Here is an 18,574-nt window from a genome sequence, read left to right as displayed (position 1 = left end):
GAACGAAGCCATAAATGACCTGACTGATAGAATAGAAGTGAACACTGCCTGTTCTGGGAACTTTTATTTTTGATTGCAGGGAGGTTCTGAGAATGTTTTACTCTGGGTGGTTTTATGAAGGCTCTGAAAATTGATATTATAGGTTATTTAGGGGGTTTTCAAGAACTTCCTTAAAACTTTCACTGAATGTTACAGTAAGACTTTAAACATTGCTAGCTTATTTTTTTGTTAACTTAAAAAAAAAAACTCCAAGCACAGATAAGACACATGGAAATGTATTTCCTTCAGCATTAATAATGCAAACACATTTTTGTTTTTGTGACACGGCATCAGTGAGATTCAAACCTATAGTATTCTGTTCTCTATCCATGTAATTAGTCCACTTCACCATCAGGATGGAGCTGGCGTACCATGTTTTTTTACACATACAAATCTGTTTATTTTAGTCTATTCAAACAGACCCAGTTTCAAAGGAAACAAGCACTCATTAAGATCAGGTGTAGCCAATTAGTGGGCATGGCCAACAAACCTGAACACACTTAACAAGATAGAGAATAGAGAGTTTTGTTGATGCTGAGAACGGAATGTATATGTTTTTAAATAATATTCTTAGACTGTTCTCTGAACATTACTAATGTAATTTCTTGTGGTTTTCTTAACAATTTTTCGGAACAATTTGAGAACATGACTTTAAATACAACTATGAAGAAACCTGGAAATGTTATGCTGAAGTAGCAAAATTCCCAAAGACAAACATTGCTCTTTGTCACGACTTAGTCGGCTCCTCTCTGACGAAGAGGAGTAGTATGAAGGATTGGAGGACCAAAACGCAGCATGGTAAGTGTTCATGTTTTTTAAATGAATAACGAACACTGAAAAAAACAATAAACGTGAAGTAAATCAAACCGAAACGGAAAATAAACACCATGTTAGTGTCTGTGCCACACAGGCTACTTAGGTAGGAAACCAGGCTACCTAAGTATGCGATTGACAGCTGCCTCTGATTGAGAAGCGTACTAGGCCGAACACAGAAATCCCAAATTATAGAAAAACGAACATAGACAACCCACCCAACACACTCCCTGACCATACTGAAACAAAGACATAATAAAAGAACTAAGGTCAGAACGTGACACTCTCCTCGTTCGGGTGGCGTTCGGAGGTTGATGTCACCTGCCTTCTAGCCATCGCCGCTCCACTTTTCATTGTTCCATGTGTTTTGTCTTGTTTCCTCGCACACCTGGTTTACATTCCCTAATCACACTACATATATGTTCCTCCATGTCTTTGTGTGGAATTGTTTTTGTTACGTGTTTTGTGTGACACGCCAGGCTCTTTTTTTTCTCCAGGTACCATGTTCAACCCGTGGTGTGTTCAATTGTTAATCATTTTGCATCCTTGTGACTTTGTTGCACTTTTTACTTTTGCCTTTGGCTGGAGGTTTGTTTGACGCAGTTGCGTCCGTCTTTTGTTGTTTCTGCCAAATAAAGTGTGCTCCTGATCACAATTCTCTGCTCTCCTGCACCTGACTTCTACACCAGTAGCGCACAACCTTGACACTCTTAATATTCTCTGAACTATTTGAGAATATTCCCAGTGTCAAACCATTTGGAGAAAGTTCCTAGAACATTACTAAAATTCAGCTGAAATGTAACCATGTTTGAGCTTTTAGGAAACATTCTTAAGTAATGAAATACTAAGAAAGTTACTTTTTTTGTCAAGTTCCTTACTCTTGCTCTCCAATTACCAAAGCACCCACTAGTGGCCTCATGGGTGGAATTTGTCATGATTTTTCATGATTTCATAATTCATTAACAGTATTTTATCCCCACAGAAAATCTGGTGTTTCTATCTGAAATGGTTTTGTTATATTTCCGTCTTCTGTGATGTATATAAAGTGTAATATTGGGATGCAAACTCAAAATTGAATACATTTCAACTCTATATCTGACATGGTACCAGTGTCTTCTTGTTTTTAAGGCCATAACCATGTGTGTGAGGGGTATACTTTTGTTAAAAAAAATATTTGTTTAAGACTACCAAGAAACACTGTGTGACTCTGATTTAGCACACTGCAGTAAAAGGCTAAACATACTGAGAATGTTTCAAAGCCAAGCAACTATCCTGCACCATTCCTAGAATGTGGTGGTAAGGTTGTTGTCATGTTTTGTCATTGGTTATCATGTCTTGTCTCTGTGCTTCCCTTCTATTCGTTTCCCTCTGCTGGTCTTATTAGGTTCTTTCCCTCTTTCTATCCCTCTCTCCCCCTCCCTCTCTCCCTCTCTCGCTCTCTCTCTCTATCGTTCCGTTCCTGCTCCCAGCTGTTCCTCATTCTCCTAACTACCTCATTTACTCTTTTCACACCTGTCCCCTATTTTGCCCTCTGATTAGAGTTCCTATTTCTCCCTCTGTTTTCCGCTTCTGTCCTTGTCGGATCCTCGTTTGATGTTCGCTGTTCTTGTCCTCGTTCCGTCCTGTCATGTTTTTTGCCTTCTTCAGATGCTGCGTGTGAGCAGGTGTCTTGATCAGCTACGGCCTGCGCCTTCCCGAAGCGACCTGCAGTCTGTGGTCGCATCTTCAGTTGTTCCCCTCTACTGTCTAGAGGGTTTCTGTATTCCTGGTTTGACTTGGAATAAACTCTGTTTCTGTAAAGTCGCTTTTGGGTCCTCATTCACCTGCATAACAGTTGTATGCAAAATAGCCATAGGACAACCACTCACTCACCAAGCTCTAAGAAACCTATGGTTCTCAGAATGTTATGTGCTAGATGGGTACTGGCCTTTGGGGCAGACATAGAGTCACCCGATAGATGTCAACAGAGCCGGCTATAGCCTTTTGGGGGCCCTAAGCAAGATTTGGTTGGGGCACTCACCTCGCGGCAAAACATTTTAGTGGCCCCCCTCTTGACCTGTGGAGAGATTTATTTAAATGTTTTTCCTGTAATTCTACACATTTTTCAAAGGGACATAGAGAAAATGTTGCAGTTTAAAAGTATGTTTTCTTCAATTCTACACATTTTGCCATGGGGTGGAGAGCAAACGTTGCAATTATACTATTTTGCAATTGGGCAGCCAGGGGGCCCTAAGTGACCACTTACAGTATGTCGTGCACACACAATCCATGTCTAAATAGTCTCAAGGCTTAAAATCTTTATTTAACCTGTCTGTAGACAATATAAATGTACAAATACATTCTAAGTTGGTTACATAAATAATGATGATTACTAAATGTTAATGAAATGTAAATATGAAATATCAAAACCGAATGGAAACCCCCTTGTTAATATGTATTGGCAATCATTTACTTAATGGTGAGGCATCGAACAATATTTTTTTTGTGCTTTTGTCAAGCTGGATGTTTGAAATATGAGTAGATGATTTCAGTCATGCTTCTTCAGGAATGGAATAAAGGCAATTAGCACTTGAATGTTGTAAATAAATACTGTGTGTAAATACTGGAGGGATGTAGGATTGTTAATAAAATAGTTCATAGACACATTTTTTATACTGTGTCTGTGTGTATGCAAGTCATTTGAATTCTGTTTAAATTGTCGAAGCAGCGACCTGATAAGACGTCTCTTCAACTTTCACTTTCAACCAAAACCGAACTTAGACTGACATCTTTGTATTGTCGTCTTTTAAATGACATAACAAGTATTTTCAACAACACTTTCAACCAAAACCGAACGTAGATTAGACGTCAGGCATAGTCGTCTTTTCAACAACATTTTTCTAGGTGGTTTATGTCTGGAACCAGCCCTGGATGTCAGACCACTCCAGAACCCCCAGGAGTCAATGTGTAATTTCAACGCTTCTCGAATACTCCTCACATGACATCATTTACAAATCCATGTTGGAGCTTATTGTTATACACTCTTAGAAAAAAGGGTTCTTCAGCTGTCCCGTAGGATAACCTTTTTTGGTTAAAGGTAAAATCCCCTTTTGGTTCCAGGCAGAACCATTTTGGGTTCCATATAGAACACTCTGTGGAAAGGGTTCTACATGGAACCCAAAACGGTTATATTAGGAACCAAAAGCGTTCTACCTGTGAATCAACCAGGGTTCTCCTAGAGAGGGGTTGGTTATTTAGCAACAAAACTTAAGCATACGCAACTACGAGCCAAAACAGATGGACTTGGCTTCGATTGTTGACAACATGTAAACTACAGTGCATTCGGAAAGTATTCAGACCGCTCATCAATCTACACACAATACCCATAATGCAACGTGAAAACAGGTTTGTAGATTTAAAATATATAATATATATATAGTATATATATATAAAGAAAATATAACAGTTACATAAGTATTCAGACCCTTTGCTATGAGACTCGAAAATGAGCTTGGGTGCATCCTGTTTCTATTGATCATCCTTGAAATGTTTATACAACTTCATTGGAGTCCACCTGTGCTAAATTGAATTGATTGGACATGATTTGGAAAGGAACACACCTGTCTACATAAGGTCCCACAGTTGACAGTGCATGTCAGAGCAAAAACCAAGCCATGACGTCAAGGGAATCCGTAGAGCTCCGAGACAGGATTGTGTCAAGGCACAGATCTGGCGAAGGGTACCAGAACATGTCTGCAGCATTGAAGGTCCCCAAGAACACAGTGGCATCCATCATTCTTAAACGTAAGAAGTTTGGAACCACCAAGACTCTTCCTTGAGCTGGCCGCCAAGCCAAACTGAGCAATTGGGGGAGAAGGGCCTTGGCCAGGGAGGTGACCATGAACCTGATGGTCACTCTGACAGAGCTCCTGAGTTCCTCTGAGAAGATGGGAGAACCTTCCAGAAGGACAACCATCTCTGCAGCACTCCACCAATCGGACCTTTATGATAGTGGCCAGATGGAAGCCACTCCTCAGTAAAAGACACATGACAGCCCGCTTGGACTATCCCAGATGCACCTAAAGGACTCTGGTCTGATGAAAACAAGATTGAACTCTTTGGCCTGAATGCCAAGTCTGGCGGAACCAGGCACCATCCTTATGGTGTAGTATGGTGGTGGTAGCATTATGCTGTAGGGATTTTTAAGCAGCAGGGACTGGGAGACTAGTCAGGATTGAGGGTAAATGAATGGAGCAAACATTTACATTACATTTAAGTCATTTAACAGACGCTCTTATCCAGAGCGACTTACAAATTGGTGCGTTCACCTTATGACACCCAGTGGAGCAGCCACTTTACAATAGTGCATCTAAATCTTTTAAGGGGGGGGGGGTGATAAGGATTACTTTATCCTATCCTAGGTATTCCTTAAAGAGGTGGGGTACAGAGACAACGCAGGAGTGGCTTAGGGACAAGTCTCTGAATGTCCTCAGTGTCCCAGCCAGAGCCCGGACTTGAACCCAATCTAACATCTCTGGAGAGACCTGAAAATAGCTCTGCAGCGACACTCTCCATCCAACCTAACAGAGCTTGAGAGGATCGGCAGAGAAGAATGGGAGAAACTCCTCAAATACGGGGGTGTCAAGATTGGAGCGTCATACCCAAGAAGTCTTGAGGCTGTAATCGTTGCCAAAGGTGCTTCAACAAAGTACTAAGTAAAGGGTCTGAATTCTTATGTAATTGAGATATGTCAGTTTTGCTTTTCAATACATTTGCAAAATTTTCTAAGAACCTTTTTTTGTGTTATTGTTTGATGAGAGAAAAAGTTATTTTATCCATTTTAGAATAAGGCTGTAACGTAACAAAATGTGTTAAAAGTCAAGGGGGCTGAATACTTGTCGAATGCACTGGTAATTTGTTGCAAAGGGATATACATATAGGCCTATCACAAATTGTGAAACCACCAGGTTCTGTGTTCCCTGAAGCAGGGACCTAACTTTCACTAGGGATGGGGAGATATCCCCCACATTCTGAAATTGCATTTTTGTCCCCCTCAGTTGTATAATTGGAATGTGATACAAAACAAGGCTGGGGTGTACTTTTGGACCCTGCAGAGACCGAGCAGCTGGGTAGGCTGTTTGGAGTGTTTATCTGACCAGATAAAATAATAATTATAATATTATGTTCCCCCACTTCTAAAACCAAAGTTGTGCCCCTGCTGAAATGTATTTGAAGTTAACACGCATCTTTTTATTGGCAGACAGAGAGAGTATCCGGCTAACTACACTACATTTCACTAGAGTAGGGCTTTAGGACTCCCGAGTTGCGCAGCGGTCTAAGGCGCTGCATCTCTGTGTAAGAGGCGTCACTGAAGTCTCTGGGTCGAATCCAAGGACTAATTGTCATTGTAAATAAGAATTTGTTCTTAAATGACTTGCCTGGTTAAATAAAATAAAAATAGAACAGGAAAGGGCTCGAACAGCAATCAGTCATCCTATGAATATTCAATCATGTGCGGAGGGACAAGGGGGTTGGCCTGAGTTTCATTGGGCACGAGTTAGGGAGTTTGTGCACCTATCAGTGGATACAACGTAGCTGATACTCTGCGAAGTTCTGAACGATTTGAGAACAGTATACAATTGAACAACTTTAGGAAATACAGTATCCAGTTGTGTTGATAGACTATGGATCGCTGGAAAGGTAGAGTGGCGCTTGTTACCGGGGCTTCTGTTGGAATCGGAGCGGCGATTTGCAAGGCTCTTGTCCAGCACGGCATGAAGGTTTTCGGCTGCGCCAGGAACGTCGAGAAAATAGAGGTGGGGGCCATGAATGTGTTGTAGCCTTTTTGTTGTTGCTACTTTTTGAACTGTGCTCACTAGGCACTACTATATTAGCCCAATATTGTACTAAAGGAGCTAACCTTACCAATGACCTTACATGTTGTGGGCGAATTGGCTCTGGAAAACTAAACAGACAAATACTTTATAGATTATCAATTGCGGTACGGTTCTAGAAACATAAACCCCTATACTTTCATATAACATCAACAATTTCACAAATTCAAAATAAACACTTACTGCACTATTTCATATGTAGCCTATATGGGTCAACAAATAAATCATTTACATGTCACCTGCATTCTGTCACAAGGTTTGCGTCACACGTTTTACACGTTTTAGGTTTATTATAGATTACTACAGTCTCATGGCACCTGATCTATACCAATTTTGAAGTATTCTTTGCAAACTGTTTGATTACTTTTATGATGTGTGCCACAGTACTCACAGTAGTATATGATATTATAGAAAATATTATGTGTCAAATGAAGCACATTTGGGAATTACTTTCATATGGCTTCACCATGGTGTTATGTTATGGAACATAGTGCATGAAGTAATCTTACCTTATGATTTTAGAAACTGGCAGCAGAGTGTCAGAGCGCTGGGCACAGTGGCACCCTTGTTCCCTACAAGTGTGACCTTTCAAATGAAGAGGAGATCCTTTCCATGTTCTCTGCAATCAAGACTCTCCATCAGGGAGTGGATGTGTGCATCAACAATGCTGGCCTGGCCCATTCAGAGTCACTGTTGAATGGCAAAACCGATGGCTGGAGGACAATGATTGATGTAGGTGTCACTGTCAATGATCTCTGTGTTTATGTCAAATGCTGTCCATATTTATCTTCTATTTAGATTTTTTTGTCATTTAGCAGGCACTCTATTCCAGAGCGACTTACAGTCAAAAAGCAAGGCATGATTTTCGCTATCCTGTGTCATGCTCTCTATCATTTAGTAACATTTGTTATTGATGTATGTTTCAATCTCTGTGTTGTTACTGACCTTATTTATCAACAAAACACAAGTGATGGCCGTCACACTTTCTTCAGTCCATTATTTAATATCACATTGATATTCAACGGATGTATTTTACAGCTGAACGTCATTGCATTGTCTATCTGCACACGAGAGGCATACCAGTCTATGAAGGAGAGGAAGGTGGATGATGGACATATCATCAACATAAACAGGTAACGTACAACTCTATCTCTACCTCCAGATATGCAATTGGACTCAGGTTGCAGTGAATGCTTTTCTTTGGACAATCCACTGGTAGAACAAACCATAGTGTATCTTCTTCTATTCTAGTATGAGTGGACATCGTGTAGTTTTCAGTGCTGATACACACTTCTATAGTGCTACCAAGTATGCTGTGACTGCCCTGACCGAAGGTTTGCGGCAAGAGCTGCGAGAGGCTAAAACCCACATTCGAGCCACGGTAAGTTATTAATTCTTAGAGTGAATTATTTCTAATAAGATTATTGTCAATGAGCTGATCAGTCGTCCACAGCCACCCAGCACTGAATTGTGCTAATTTGTCATATTGTGAGTACTTACACCAACAGTACACTGGTGAAAACGATGGTGTTCTATTATTGGTAACACTCCACAATATCAGGCCAGTGTGTCCTCATGATAGACCACATTGATGTTTACAAATCTATCTAGCTAATGCATAATGTAATCGTTAGAGCCATCTAATGTAAAACTGTCACTAACCCTGTGTTTCTGTTTTCCTCTGAACAGTGTATATCTCCTGGTATAGTGGAAACAGAATTTGCTTTCCGACTTCACAGCCTCCATCCAGAGAAGGCTGCTGCTACCTACAACAGTATGAAGGTGAATTATAACAATAATAATGATATCTGTGCATACAGGCTATATGATTGTTTTTGAATGTGTACGTTATAATTCTACTGCCTTCCTACAGTGTTTGGAAGCAGTAGACATTGCCAGTGCTGTAACGTATGTCTTAGGCACACCGCCACATGTTCACGTAAGTAAGGAGACTTGTCTGTCTCAGTATTCTTTGCACACTCTGTTCACTTCCATCAATGTTTGAATGAATGGGGGAAAAGTTTTCCATAATCTCCCAAATAATAACTACCATACTCCTGTCTTTACATATCTAGATTGGAGATGTTCAAATGCGACCTGTGGAGCAAGTGTCATAGAGCAGTCCTGCAGGAGGAATCTGATGCACCTTGTTCATCTCAAAGAAGATTTAACGTTGGCTGAAAGCTGTAGGATTGTGGAGTTTTTTAAATTGTGATTTTGGGTCTGATCCGAAAATTATTATTTGCCATGAAAATTATTGTAGGCTACACTGCAGCCCCTTTACAATCTGATACAACCTGATAATACTGACATTGTGTAACAACACTATTGCAATTTTCCATCAGTATTTTGATAATTTTTAAAATTCATGTGTTTTCTAAAATAAAGTTATTTCAAGTGAATTTTGTGTGCTGGTGTTGATACAATATAGTAAACACAAGGTCCAATTAAACTGAATAACATTTTCTATGTTACATACAAATATTACAAAAAGAAGACATTGAAAATGAATGCAAGAACAACATGTATTATGTTATAATACACGAAAACATTGAAAAGTATAATGCAAGGATTGCACTCTGCAATCCAAGGAGAGCTGTGTTCATCTGTGACGTGCCTCGCCTTCATTTAGAGTTTGAGGGATTTTTCTGCATTCCAGTCTTGGAAATTTGCTTGCGCCTAGATAGCTAATACATTTATGTCGTTAAGAAATGAATCTATTTTCCATATCACGCTTTGCTAATCAGTCAACTTAAAAAGAAGCCGGTCCTGCCTCCTGTCACATAGGTATGTACCGTTATGGGCGATGGGAGTCAGCCAGCTGTTTGAGGCAATACAGCTGTATGCTAGCTACAGTAGATGAGGCTAGCTTGGTAGCCATCTCATTCCATTGTTGTTATGCAAGCTAGCTAACGTTGGCTATGTTGTTGTAGCTAAGAAGAATGCTACCTGCAGCTCCAGACTGATATCCGTTGGATAGCTACGGTTACCTTTGCTTATTTGCAAAGTCATATACATTTTTATCGTAGCTAACTAGCTAAATCTTGTGATATCAAGCAATGTCTTCGCCCCCTGGGTATAATAATGTTCTACTGCATCTCTACCAGTCAGCCATGGCAGACAGCAGCGTCTTATCATCATAGCTTATTGTAGCCTAATATTTCATTGTTTACAATAAGGTTTTCTTATGACATAGCCATACTTAAACACTTAAAGTGTCAAATATGGTGTAATAAATTGGTTAACGTTTTTAAATGATGGAATAATTCTGTCCCATAACATTATTTGCAAAAACAGTTCTTTGACACATAACCAGCTAATGAAAATCATGTTGTTTATTATCTCTTCAACAGCCACTAAACATGGATTTCATTGAGAGGGAAGCAGAGGAGTCTGAGGAGGAATTTGGGTGTCCAGAGGACACAGAGAAAAAGGCACTGAAGCATGCTGCAGCAAATGATGGTAATCTTTTCATTGTACAGCATTTGAACCATTTAGATTTTATTTCAAAGATGTCCCTTGACATAGGGACATCATCACAACTACACTAAATAAGATTGATGTTAACAATGTACAATTTCTTGATTTGTGACTTACTTAGATGAGGAGGAGGAAGAGGAGAATACAGAGGATCAAGATGCAGATGGAAACCTCTGTGGTCTGATTAATGATGGTGTGGAGGAAGGGGAAGGGGAGGAAGAGGATGAGGAAGAAGGGAATAAAGATAAAGAAGGTGATAGTGACTCTGGGGAGGAAATTGGACACCGTAAGAGGAAGAGAAGTAAGTGTTCATTCATAAATTGGTCCTGTATTTATTCATGTCTGGGCAGCATTGTGATTGCTTCCTAGCCACATTGTAGGCTATGTCTTCAGTCATTGAATAAACTATAATGTCGTATAACCTTTGATTCTATTTTGCCCATTCAGATTCAAGCAGTCATGATTTTTGACACCAAACAGTGTGCAGCAGAATCATGCATACCAATAATAATCACCTTTGGTGTTTGAGTATCTTGGGATTTCTGTCTACAGGCTTTGACGACCGCTTGGATGATGATGATATTGATCTCATTGAGGAGAATTTGGGAGTAAAAGTGAAAAGGGTAAATATTCCGATGCCATTATGACAAGCAAAATGAATTGTCATCATGGACACTGTATAACACACAGCGGAGGTCTCGTGTCTTGTCCCATGGTCCCACTCTAAAAATACTATGTAAAAGTATATTAACTAAAATGTTTTCCTGATATCTCTACTCCTTCCTTATCATCATAAATAGCAAAAGTTCCGTCGTTTGCGAGACATGTCGGATGATGAGGATGATGAGGGAGATGAAGATGTCAGGGAGGCCCATGAGAAGACATGATAGCGGATGAGATCTTCATGGGGACGGGAGCGGATGAGGGTGAGGCATTGGATGTGCCTTTGCATCCCGGGGAGGATGAGGAGGAGGACGATGAAGAGTCTGGTATGAAACATTTTAGTTTCTTCATCTATAAACAGCCGAGTTGTTTTGAGTTAGCCATTTGAAAATATTTGAGTCATAGTGTTTTTTTTTTATTTCCTCAGATATCGATGACTTTATTGTGGATGATGACGGACAGCCCTTGAAAAAACCCAAGTGGAGGAAGAAGCTGCCAGGATATACAGATGCGTAAGTGATTCTGAAATTTAATTTAATCACTTAGATCCCAATTTGCAGTAGCCTCTCTACCTGAAAGCTTACCTGAAAGTAAGAAGTCCTATTTGTACAATGGTATTTGATATGGTAGATGTTTCCCAAATGGCACCCTATTCCCTTATGGGCACTGGTCAAAAGTAGGGCACTATAATAGAGTGCCATTTGGGACGCTGGCATGTTTATCTGTACTCACATGCAGTATTTAGTACTGAGCACCACTGCCTTTTTACAGAGCCCTTCAGGAGGCCCAAGAGATATTCGGAGGGGACTTTGACTTTGCAGAGTTTGACACTGAAGCCTATGAAGATGCAGAGGAGGAGGAGGAGGATGCAGATGAAGAGTCATGGGACCGGCCCAAGAAACAGGCCAAGAAGAGGGTGGGTCGACGCAGTATCTTTGAGATCTATGAGCCTAGCGAGCTGGAGAGCAGTCACATGACGGACCAGGACAACGAGATCCGCTCCACTGACATGCCAGAGAGGTTCCAGGTGTGTATACTTCTATAGGGTGCGTCCCAAATGGCACTCAAACCCTATGGGCTCTGGTCAAAAGTAGTGCACTATATAGGGAATAGGGTGCACAGTCATAGTCATTGGGACACGTGAGCACCTGAAACTCACCTATAACAGTTATGGGCTTGATGCTGTAGCTTTGTGTTATTCAAACTTTTACATTTCTTCAGCCAGAATTTCTGGGGACCACATTTTTTTCACAATAATTTTGCATGAACCCACCCCAAAAATGACACAACCTTAATATCGGTACATTTAGATTTTTACATAAACAAATCACCTTCAATTCATTACATTTGCATCTCTTATCAAAATGAAAAGAAACTAATAAATACATTTACTAAATAAAATAAATAAATGATAATTATCTTTCTCAAAAACTTTTGCATATTGTCCCATACAATACATTATTTTACCAGGTCAGTTGACTGAGAACACGTTCTCATTTGCGGCAACAACCTGGGGAATAGTTACAGGGGAGAGGAGGGGGATTAATGAGCCAATTGTAAACTGGGGATTATTAGGTGACTGTAATGGTTTGAGGGCCAGATTGGGAATTTAGCCAGGACACCGGGGTTAACACCCCTACTCTTACGATAAGTGCCATGGGATCTTTAATGACCTCAGAGAGTTAGGACACCCGTTTAACATCCCATCCGAAAGACGGCACCCTACACAGGGCAGTGTCCCCAATCACAGCCCTGGGACATTAGGATATTTTTTAGACCAGAGGAAAGAGTGCCTCCTACTGGCCCTCCAACACCACTTCCAGCAGCATCTGGTCTCCCATCCAGGAACTGACCAAGACCAACCTTGCTTAGCTTCAGAAGCAAGCCAGCAGTGGTATGCAGGGTGGTATGCTGCTGGAAAATAATAATCTATACTCTTAATTATTTCACTGTAGTTCCCCTGCGACCCCGACTTTGAATACCACTGACTTTGAATACCACTGACGTTGAATACCACTGACTTTGAATACCACTACTGTAGCCCATACCCCTTTCTATGTGTGTGGTCTTGTTGTTTTTAGTTACGCTCCACTCGTGTGAAGCCAGCAGAGGATGATGAGCTGGAACAGGAGGCTGAGTGGATCTATAGGAATGCCTTCTCTACTCTCACCATCTCCATGCAGGTACTGGAGTGAGGATATTTTAGCTAGGTATCATAAGACAATTAGTTAAAGCTGATGCTACAGTCTAGGTATGTTTTTAAAATCTAATATTCTGTGTTTTCAGGAGAACGCAGACTATTTGGACAGAGGTCCAACCACTACTTTCAGCAGAAAAGGCCCCAGCACCATCCAGAAGATTAAAGAGGCTTTGAATTTCATGAGAAACCAACACTTTGAGGTACTACACAGTCCTTCTAGCACTGTCGATAAAGTTGAGTTCTTCCATATCATTTTTCACAGTTAATACAACTGTCTTCATTGTTTCACCTCTAGGTTCCGTTTATAGCATTCTACAGGAAAGAGTATGTGGAGCCTGAACTCAATATCAATGATCTGTGGAAGGTTTGGCAGTGGGATGAGAAGGTAATATACTGTAACATTGGATTTTGGTTAACTTTAACCCTTCATTTATTCTCTCTGCTTAATTACTGTTTAATGTGGGACTTTCTTTCCTCCTCAGTGGACCCAGCTGAAAACCCGCAAACAGAACCTAAGACGACTGTTCCAGAAGATGCAGGGATACCAGTTTGAACAGATCTCAGCTGACCCAGATAAGCCACTGGCTGATGGCATTCGACCACTAGACACTTCAGATTTAGAGAGGTAAGGCTTATCATGTCAAACATGTTTGTAAATAAGCCTTGTCTGAGCCAGAACAGCCCATCTCCTGTCTCTGTAGTGAGGCAACTTGATGTACAAGTACACCCCTTGGACAGTACGCTAGTCATGTTATGAAACCTTTATTATCTTTGTTGTATCTGAATGCATACCTGATTATGTTTTTTGACAAGGTTGAAGGATGTCCAGTCTAGTGATGAACTGGGCGACGTCTACAACCATTTCCTGCTGTACTATGGCCGAGATATTCCAAAGATGCAGAATGCAGCCAGGTCCAGCAAGAAAAAGATGAAAAAGATCAAAGTGGATGAAGATGGTACGATTTAGATTATATATTGTAAGATGGGGAAAGCACCTTTACCCTCACCAGAGTAATTATCATGTATTCTGTTCACAGGTAATGAGCAGGAAGTAGAGGAGGAGGAAGAGGAAGAAGAGGAGCAGTCAAAGGGGCCGGACCTGAAGCTTGCATCTCGCAGGGATATGTACAGCATCTGCCAGTGTGCAGGACTGGGTGAGTGCTTTATCATGTGTGTCCAGTAGGCGTCACTATCAGCACCTATTACAGACAGATTTGTGTGCTATACAGTACATCTTCAGGTCTGTACACTTAGCTTGTGATAATACAAAAACTTGCGAAATAATGTGTGACTGGAAAACTGTGACTAGTGTACTTTAACAGAGTTTGCTAATCGAAGTACACTTCCTGTATCACGAGCCAATTTTATTTGCAACGGTTTTTGAGTCCACCATTTAAAGGGTTCTCTCGTCAGATGGCCTGGCCAAGAAGTTTGGTCTGACTCCAGAGCAGTTTGGAGAAAACCTACGTGACAGTTACCAGCGTCACGAGACAGAGCAGTTTCCTGCTGAGCCCATGGAGTTGGCTAAGGACTACATCTGCAGGTTAACCGGCGACTCGTTATCGCACTGTATACAGAATACACTTTAATATTAAGATAACCCAACCATTTTAGCAGTAACATGGTGTTGAGAGGTGAATATGCAAACTTGTACATCCATTTGAGATGCAAACCTATACCTTCCACAATACTACTAATAGTATGTTCTCTCTGCCTGTGCAGCCAGTTCAGCACAGCGGAGGCAGTACTGGAGGGGACTCGCTACATGGTCGCCATGCAGATCGCCCGGGAACCTCTAGTCAGACATGTGCTCCGACAGACGTTCCAGGAAAGAGCTAAGATCAACATCAAACCCACCAAGAAGGGAAAGAAGGTATACACCATCTATGTGCAATAGGGTTGAAAAATCACGGAAACATTCGGAAAATTCTCAGGTTTTCCAGAAATCCTAGTTGGAAGAAATCCTTTATCCTTCTACCAGGAATTCCTGGGAATTTGTGAAAGTTACTTGAATTTTCCAACCCTATTCTGCAATTACCTCCACTTAATTGTTGGTTGTATTAGTGGTTTAATTAGGTCTTTCGTGGTATATTCAATACCTTCAGAGGCGTCAGGTAGCCTAGCGGTTAGAGTGTTGGAACTGTAACCACAAGGTTGCTTGTTTGAATCCCTGAACCGGCAATGTGGAAAATCTGCTGTTCTGCCCTTTAGCAAGGCAGTTAACTCCCACAACAACTGTTCCTCTGACTCAGAGTGGTTGGGTTAAATGCGGAAGACACATTTTGGTTGAATGGGTTCAGTTTTGCAACTGACTAGGTATCCCCTTTCCCTATTCACACCTCTTGACTTTTTCCACATTTGGTTTTGTTACAGTCTGAAACATCCTTGAGATGTCACTACAACTTGTTTGGAGTCTACCTAAGGCCAATTCAATTGTTTGGACATGATTTAGAAAGAAACTCACCTGTCTACAGTGCACTCTCCAAAGATGTTTGATCAGGTTCAAGTCTGGGCTCTGGCTGGGGCGCTAAAGGACATTCAGAGACTTGTCCTGAAGCCACTCCTGCATTGTCTTGGCTGTGTGCTTAAGGTTGTTGTCCTGTTGGAAGGTGAACCTTCACCCCAGTCTGAGGTCCTGAGCGCTCTGGAGCAGGTATTCATCAAGGATCTCTTTGTTAATCTTTTCCTCGATCCTGAGCCGCTGAAAAACATCCCCAAAGCATGATGCTGCCACCAACATGCTTCACCGTAGTCATGGTGCCATGTTTCTTCCAGATGTGACGCTTGGTATTTAGGCCAAAGAGTTAAATCTTGGTTTCATCAGACCAGATAATCTTGCTTCTCATGGTCTGTGAGTCCGTTAGGTGAATTTTGGCAAACTCCAAGCGGGCTGTCGTGCCTTTTACTGAGGAGTGGCTTCCGTCTGGCCACTATCATAAAGGCCTGATTGGTAGAGTGCTGCAGAGATGGGAGAACCTTTCAGCAGGATCACCATCTCCACAGAGGAACTCAGGAGCTCTGTCAGAGTGACCATCGGGTTCTTGGTCACCTCCCTGACCAAGGTCCTTCTCCCCCAATTTCTCAGTTTGGCTCGGCGGCCAGCTCTAGGAAGAGTGTTGGTGGTTCCAAACTTCTTTCATTTAAGAATGATGGAGGCCCTTGTGTTCTTGGGGACCTTCAATGTTGCAGACATGTTTTAGTACACTTCCCCAGATCTGTGCCTTGACACAATCCTATCTCGCAGCTCTACGGACAATTCCTTCGACCAAATGGCTTGGTTTTTGCTCTGACATGCACTGTCAACTGTGGGACCTTATTTAGACAGGGGTGTTTCTTTCCAAATCATGTCCAATCAATTTAATTTACCATAAGTGGACTCCAATCAAGTTGTTGAAACATCTTAAGAATGATCAATAGAAACAGGATGCACCTGAGCTCAATTTCGAGTCTCATAGCAAAGGGTCTCAATACTTATGTAAATAAGGTATTTCAGTTTAACATTTTGTTATACATTTGCATAAGAGGTGCTGAAGGACCTGTCTGACGTAAAGAACATGAAAAAAACAGGATGTCGTCAAGGTACACGAACACAAACCGGTTTAGTATGTCCCGAAGTACATCGTTGACCAAAGCCTGGAAAACAGAGAGGGCGTTGGTGAGTCCAAATGGCATGACCTGGTACTCATAATGTCCACTGGCTGTGTTGAAGGCTGTCTTCCCCCTCACGTATCCGAACCAGGTGGTAGGCATTTCAAAGGTCCAACTTGGAAAATATGGTGGCCCCCTGGAAAGATTCAAATGCAGAGGAGAGGAAGGGGGTAACGATTCTTGACAGTAATGTCATTAAGTCCCCGGTAGTCAATGCACGGACGCAGGGCCTTGTCCTTCTCCACAAAGAAAAACCCTGCACCGGCAGGAGATGCAGATGGACGGACAGCTCCAGTGGCCAGAGACTCCTCTATGTACTCCTCCATAACTTTGGTCTCTGGTCCAGACAGAGAATACAATCGACCCCGAGGTGGTGTAGTACTTGGGAGAAGATCAATGGCACAATCATAAGGACGGTGTGAGGGAAGGGAAGTAGCACGTGCCTTACTGAAAACTTCTAGGAGTTCATGGTATTCTGTGGGGATAGCAGAGACATCCACAGTCTTGCTAACATCCTGAGGAAGGTGGCATGAGGAAGTTCTGTGCTGCTTGAAGGCAGTGGGAATGGCAAAATGGGCTCCAACTCAGGATGGAGCTTGTGGTCCAGTCAATCACAGGATTGTGCTTTTGGAGCCAGGAAAATCCCAACACAACCGGAACATGGGGAGATGTCATGAGGAGGAACTGTATTGTTTCACTGTGGTCAATGAGCACTCGGAGAGACTTAGATTGGTCTCCCTACAGCACAAGAGCAAAAAGGGGTGTGCAGGTGATGGGAATTAGGGAACTCCCAGTCTGACTCCCCATAGTACTGGTACCCACTAAAGACAAGGGTTACCTAATAGGGCAGGTAGGTATAAAATGTCCTGCCCCTCCACAGTAAAGACAACAGTTACTGTTCATCCTCCGTGAGCGCCCCCAAACTGATAGCCTAGTTCTTCGCAACTGCATAGGCTCAGGAGTATCCAGCTCACCCGTCATAGATTCACGAGAGAGCTCGGGTGGCTTCGACTCCTCTCGGAAGAGCTGCCTTCAGAAACTCCCGGATTCCATAGGAGGTGAAGGCACCATATCGGGTGCACGAGTGTGCACGAGACCAGACCTTCTCTCACTCTTGCTTTCTCTTAAGGGTCCATCAATTTTAATGGTTAAAGTGATAAGGAAGTCAAGGTCCACCGGCAGTTCCCGAGCAGCTAGCTCATCCTTAATCTCCTCAGATAATCCGTTCAGAAAAGTATTGAAAAGAGACTCCGGAATTCAGGCACTCAGTCCACCGCGTAGTCTGCCACACTACGGGAGTTGACGTAAGTCAAGCAGTTTGCTGGCCACCTTTCTCCCGGATACCGGAGACTCAAAAACTTCTCACCTCTGCCATGAATTCCTCCAAATGACAGATTGTTGTTCCCAAACTGCCGTAGCCCAGGAGAGCGCCCTTGGAGAGCGCCCAGGAGACAATAACAAGGACAGGTGAAACAGATCAGGGTGTGACATGCTGATAATGGGCCTCTGTATGCCTATGTGGATATTCCATTAAAAATCAGCTGCTTCCAGCTCCAATAGTCATTTACAACATGAACAATGTCTACACTGTATTTCTGATCAATTTGATGTTATTTTAATGGACAAACAAGGACATTTCAAAGTGACCCCAAACTTTTGAAACGTAGTATACATTCCAACAGGACAATGACGCCAAGCATACAGCCAAAGCAACGCTCGAATGGCTTCAGAACAAGAATGTGAAACCCAGCCAAAGCCCAGACTTGAATCACATTGAAAATCTGTGGAAAGAGTTGAAGACTGCTGTTCACTGCCATTCCCCATGTAACTTAACAGAGCTTGAGTAAATCTCCAAGGA

At 42.0% G+C, this 18,574-nt stretch overlaps 1 protein-coding gene and 1 pseudogene across 2 annotated transcripts in view; both read left to right on the top strand.

Moving 5' to 3' along the window:
• The first annotated feature begins 6,384 nt into the window (after positions 1 to 6,384).
• LOC123993925 (dehydrogenase/reductase SDR family member 11-like) lies at positions 6,385 to 9,127 on the top strand. Its single transcript, XM_046296406.1, has 7 exons — positions 6,385 to 6,647; positions 7,248 to 7,457; positions 7,764 to 7,858; positions 7,977 to 8,106; positions 8,415 to 8,507; positions 8,599 to 8,664; positions 8,801 to 9,127. The coding sequence occupies exons 1-7, from the start codon at positions 6,516 to 6,518 to the stop codon at positions 8,840 to 8,842; spliced, it is 768 nt and encodes a 255-aa protein (XP_046152362.1). The 5' UTR covers positions 6,385 to 6,515; the 3' UTR covers positions 8,843 to 9,127.
• Positions 9,128 to 9,345: 218 nt separating this feature from the next.
• LOC123992753 overlaps positions 9,346 to 18,574 on the top strand; it is a 34,044-nt pseudogene continuing 24,815 nt past the window's right edge. The window contains exons 1-15 of the transcript XR_006831307.1: positions 9,346 to 9,512; positions 10,079 to 10,187; positions 10,327 to 10,506; positions 10,758 to 10,828; positions 11,006 to 11,194; positions 11,296 to 11,380; positions 11,640 to 11,895; positions 12,950 to 13,051; positions 13,155 to 13,268; positions 13,364 to 13,453; positions 13,551 to 13,693; positions 13,882 to 14,024; positions 14,106 to 14,222; positions 14,482 to 14,611; positions 14,791 to 14,941. The product of XR_006831307.1 is annotated as a transcription elongation factor SPT6-like (transcript). The remainder of the gene's footprint in view (positions 9,513 to 10,078; positions 10,188 to 10,326; positions 10,507 to 10,757; positions 10,829 to 11,005; positions 11,195 to 11,295; positions 11,381 to 11,639; positions 11,896 to 12,949; positions 13,052 to 13,154; positions 13,269 to 13,363; positions 13,454 to 13,550; positions 13,694 to 13,881; positions 14,025 to 14,105; positions 14,223 to 14,481; positions 14,612 to 14,790; positions 14,942 to 18,574) is intronic.

Source organism: Oncorhynchus gorbuscha, linkage group LG13 (genome assembly GCF_021184085.1).
Source record: "Oncorhynchus gorbuscha isolate QuinsamMale2020 ecotype Even-year linkage group LG13, OgorEven_v1.0, whole genome shotgun sequence".
Taxonomy (NCBI): Eukaryota; Metazoa; Chordata; class Actinopteri; order Salmoniformes; family Salmonidae; genus Oncorhynchus; species Oncorhynchus gorbuscha.
Note: the sequence above shows the minus strand (reverse complement) of the source record. Positions and strands in the feature narration are given on the sequence as shown.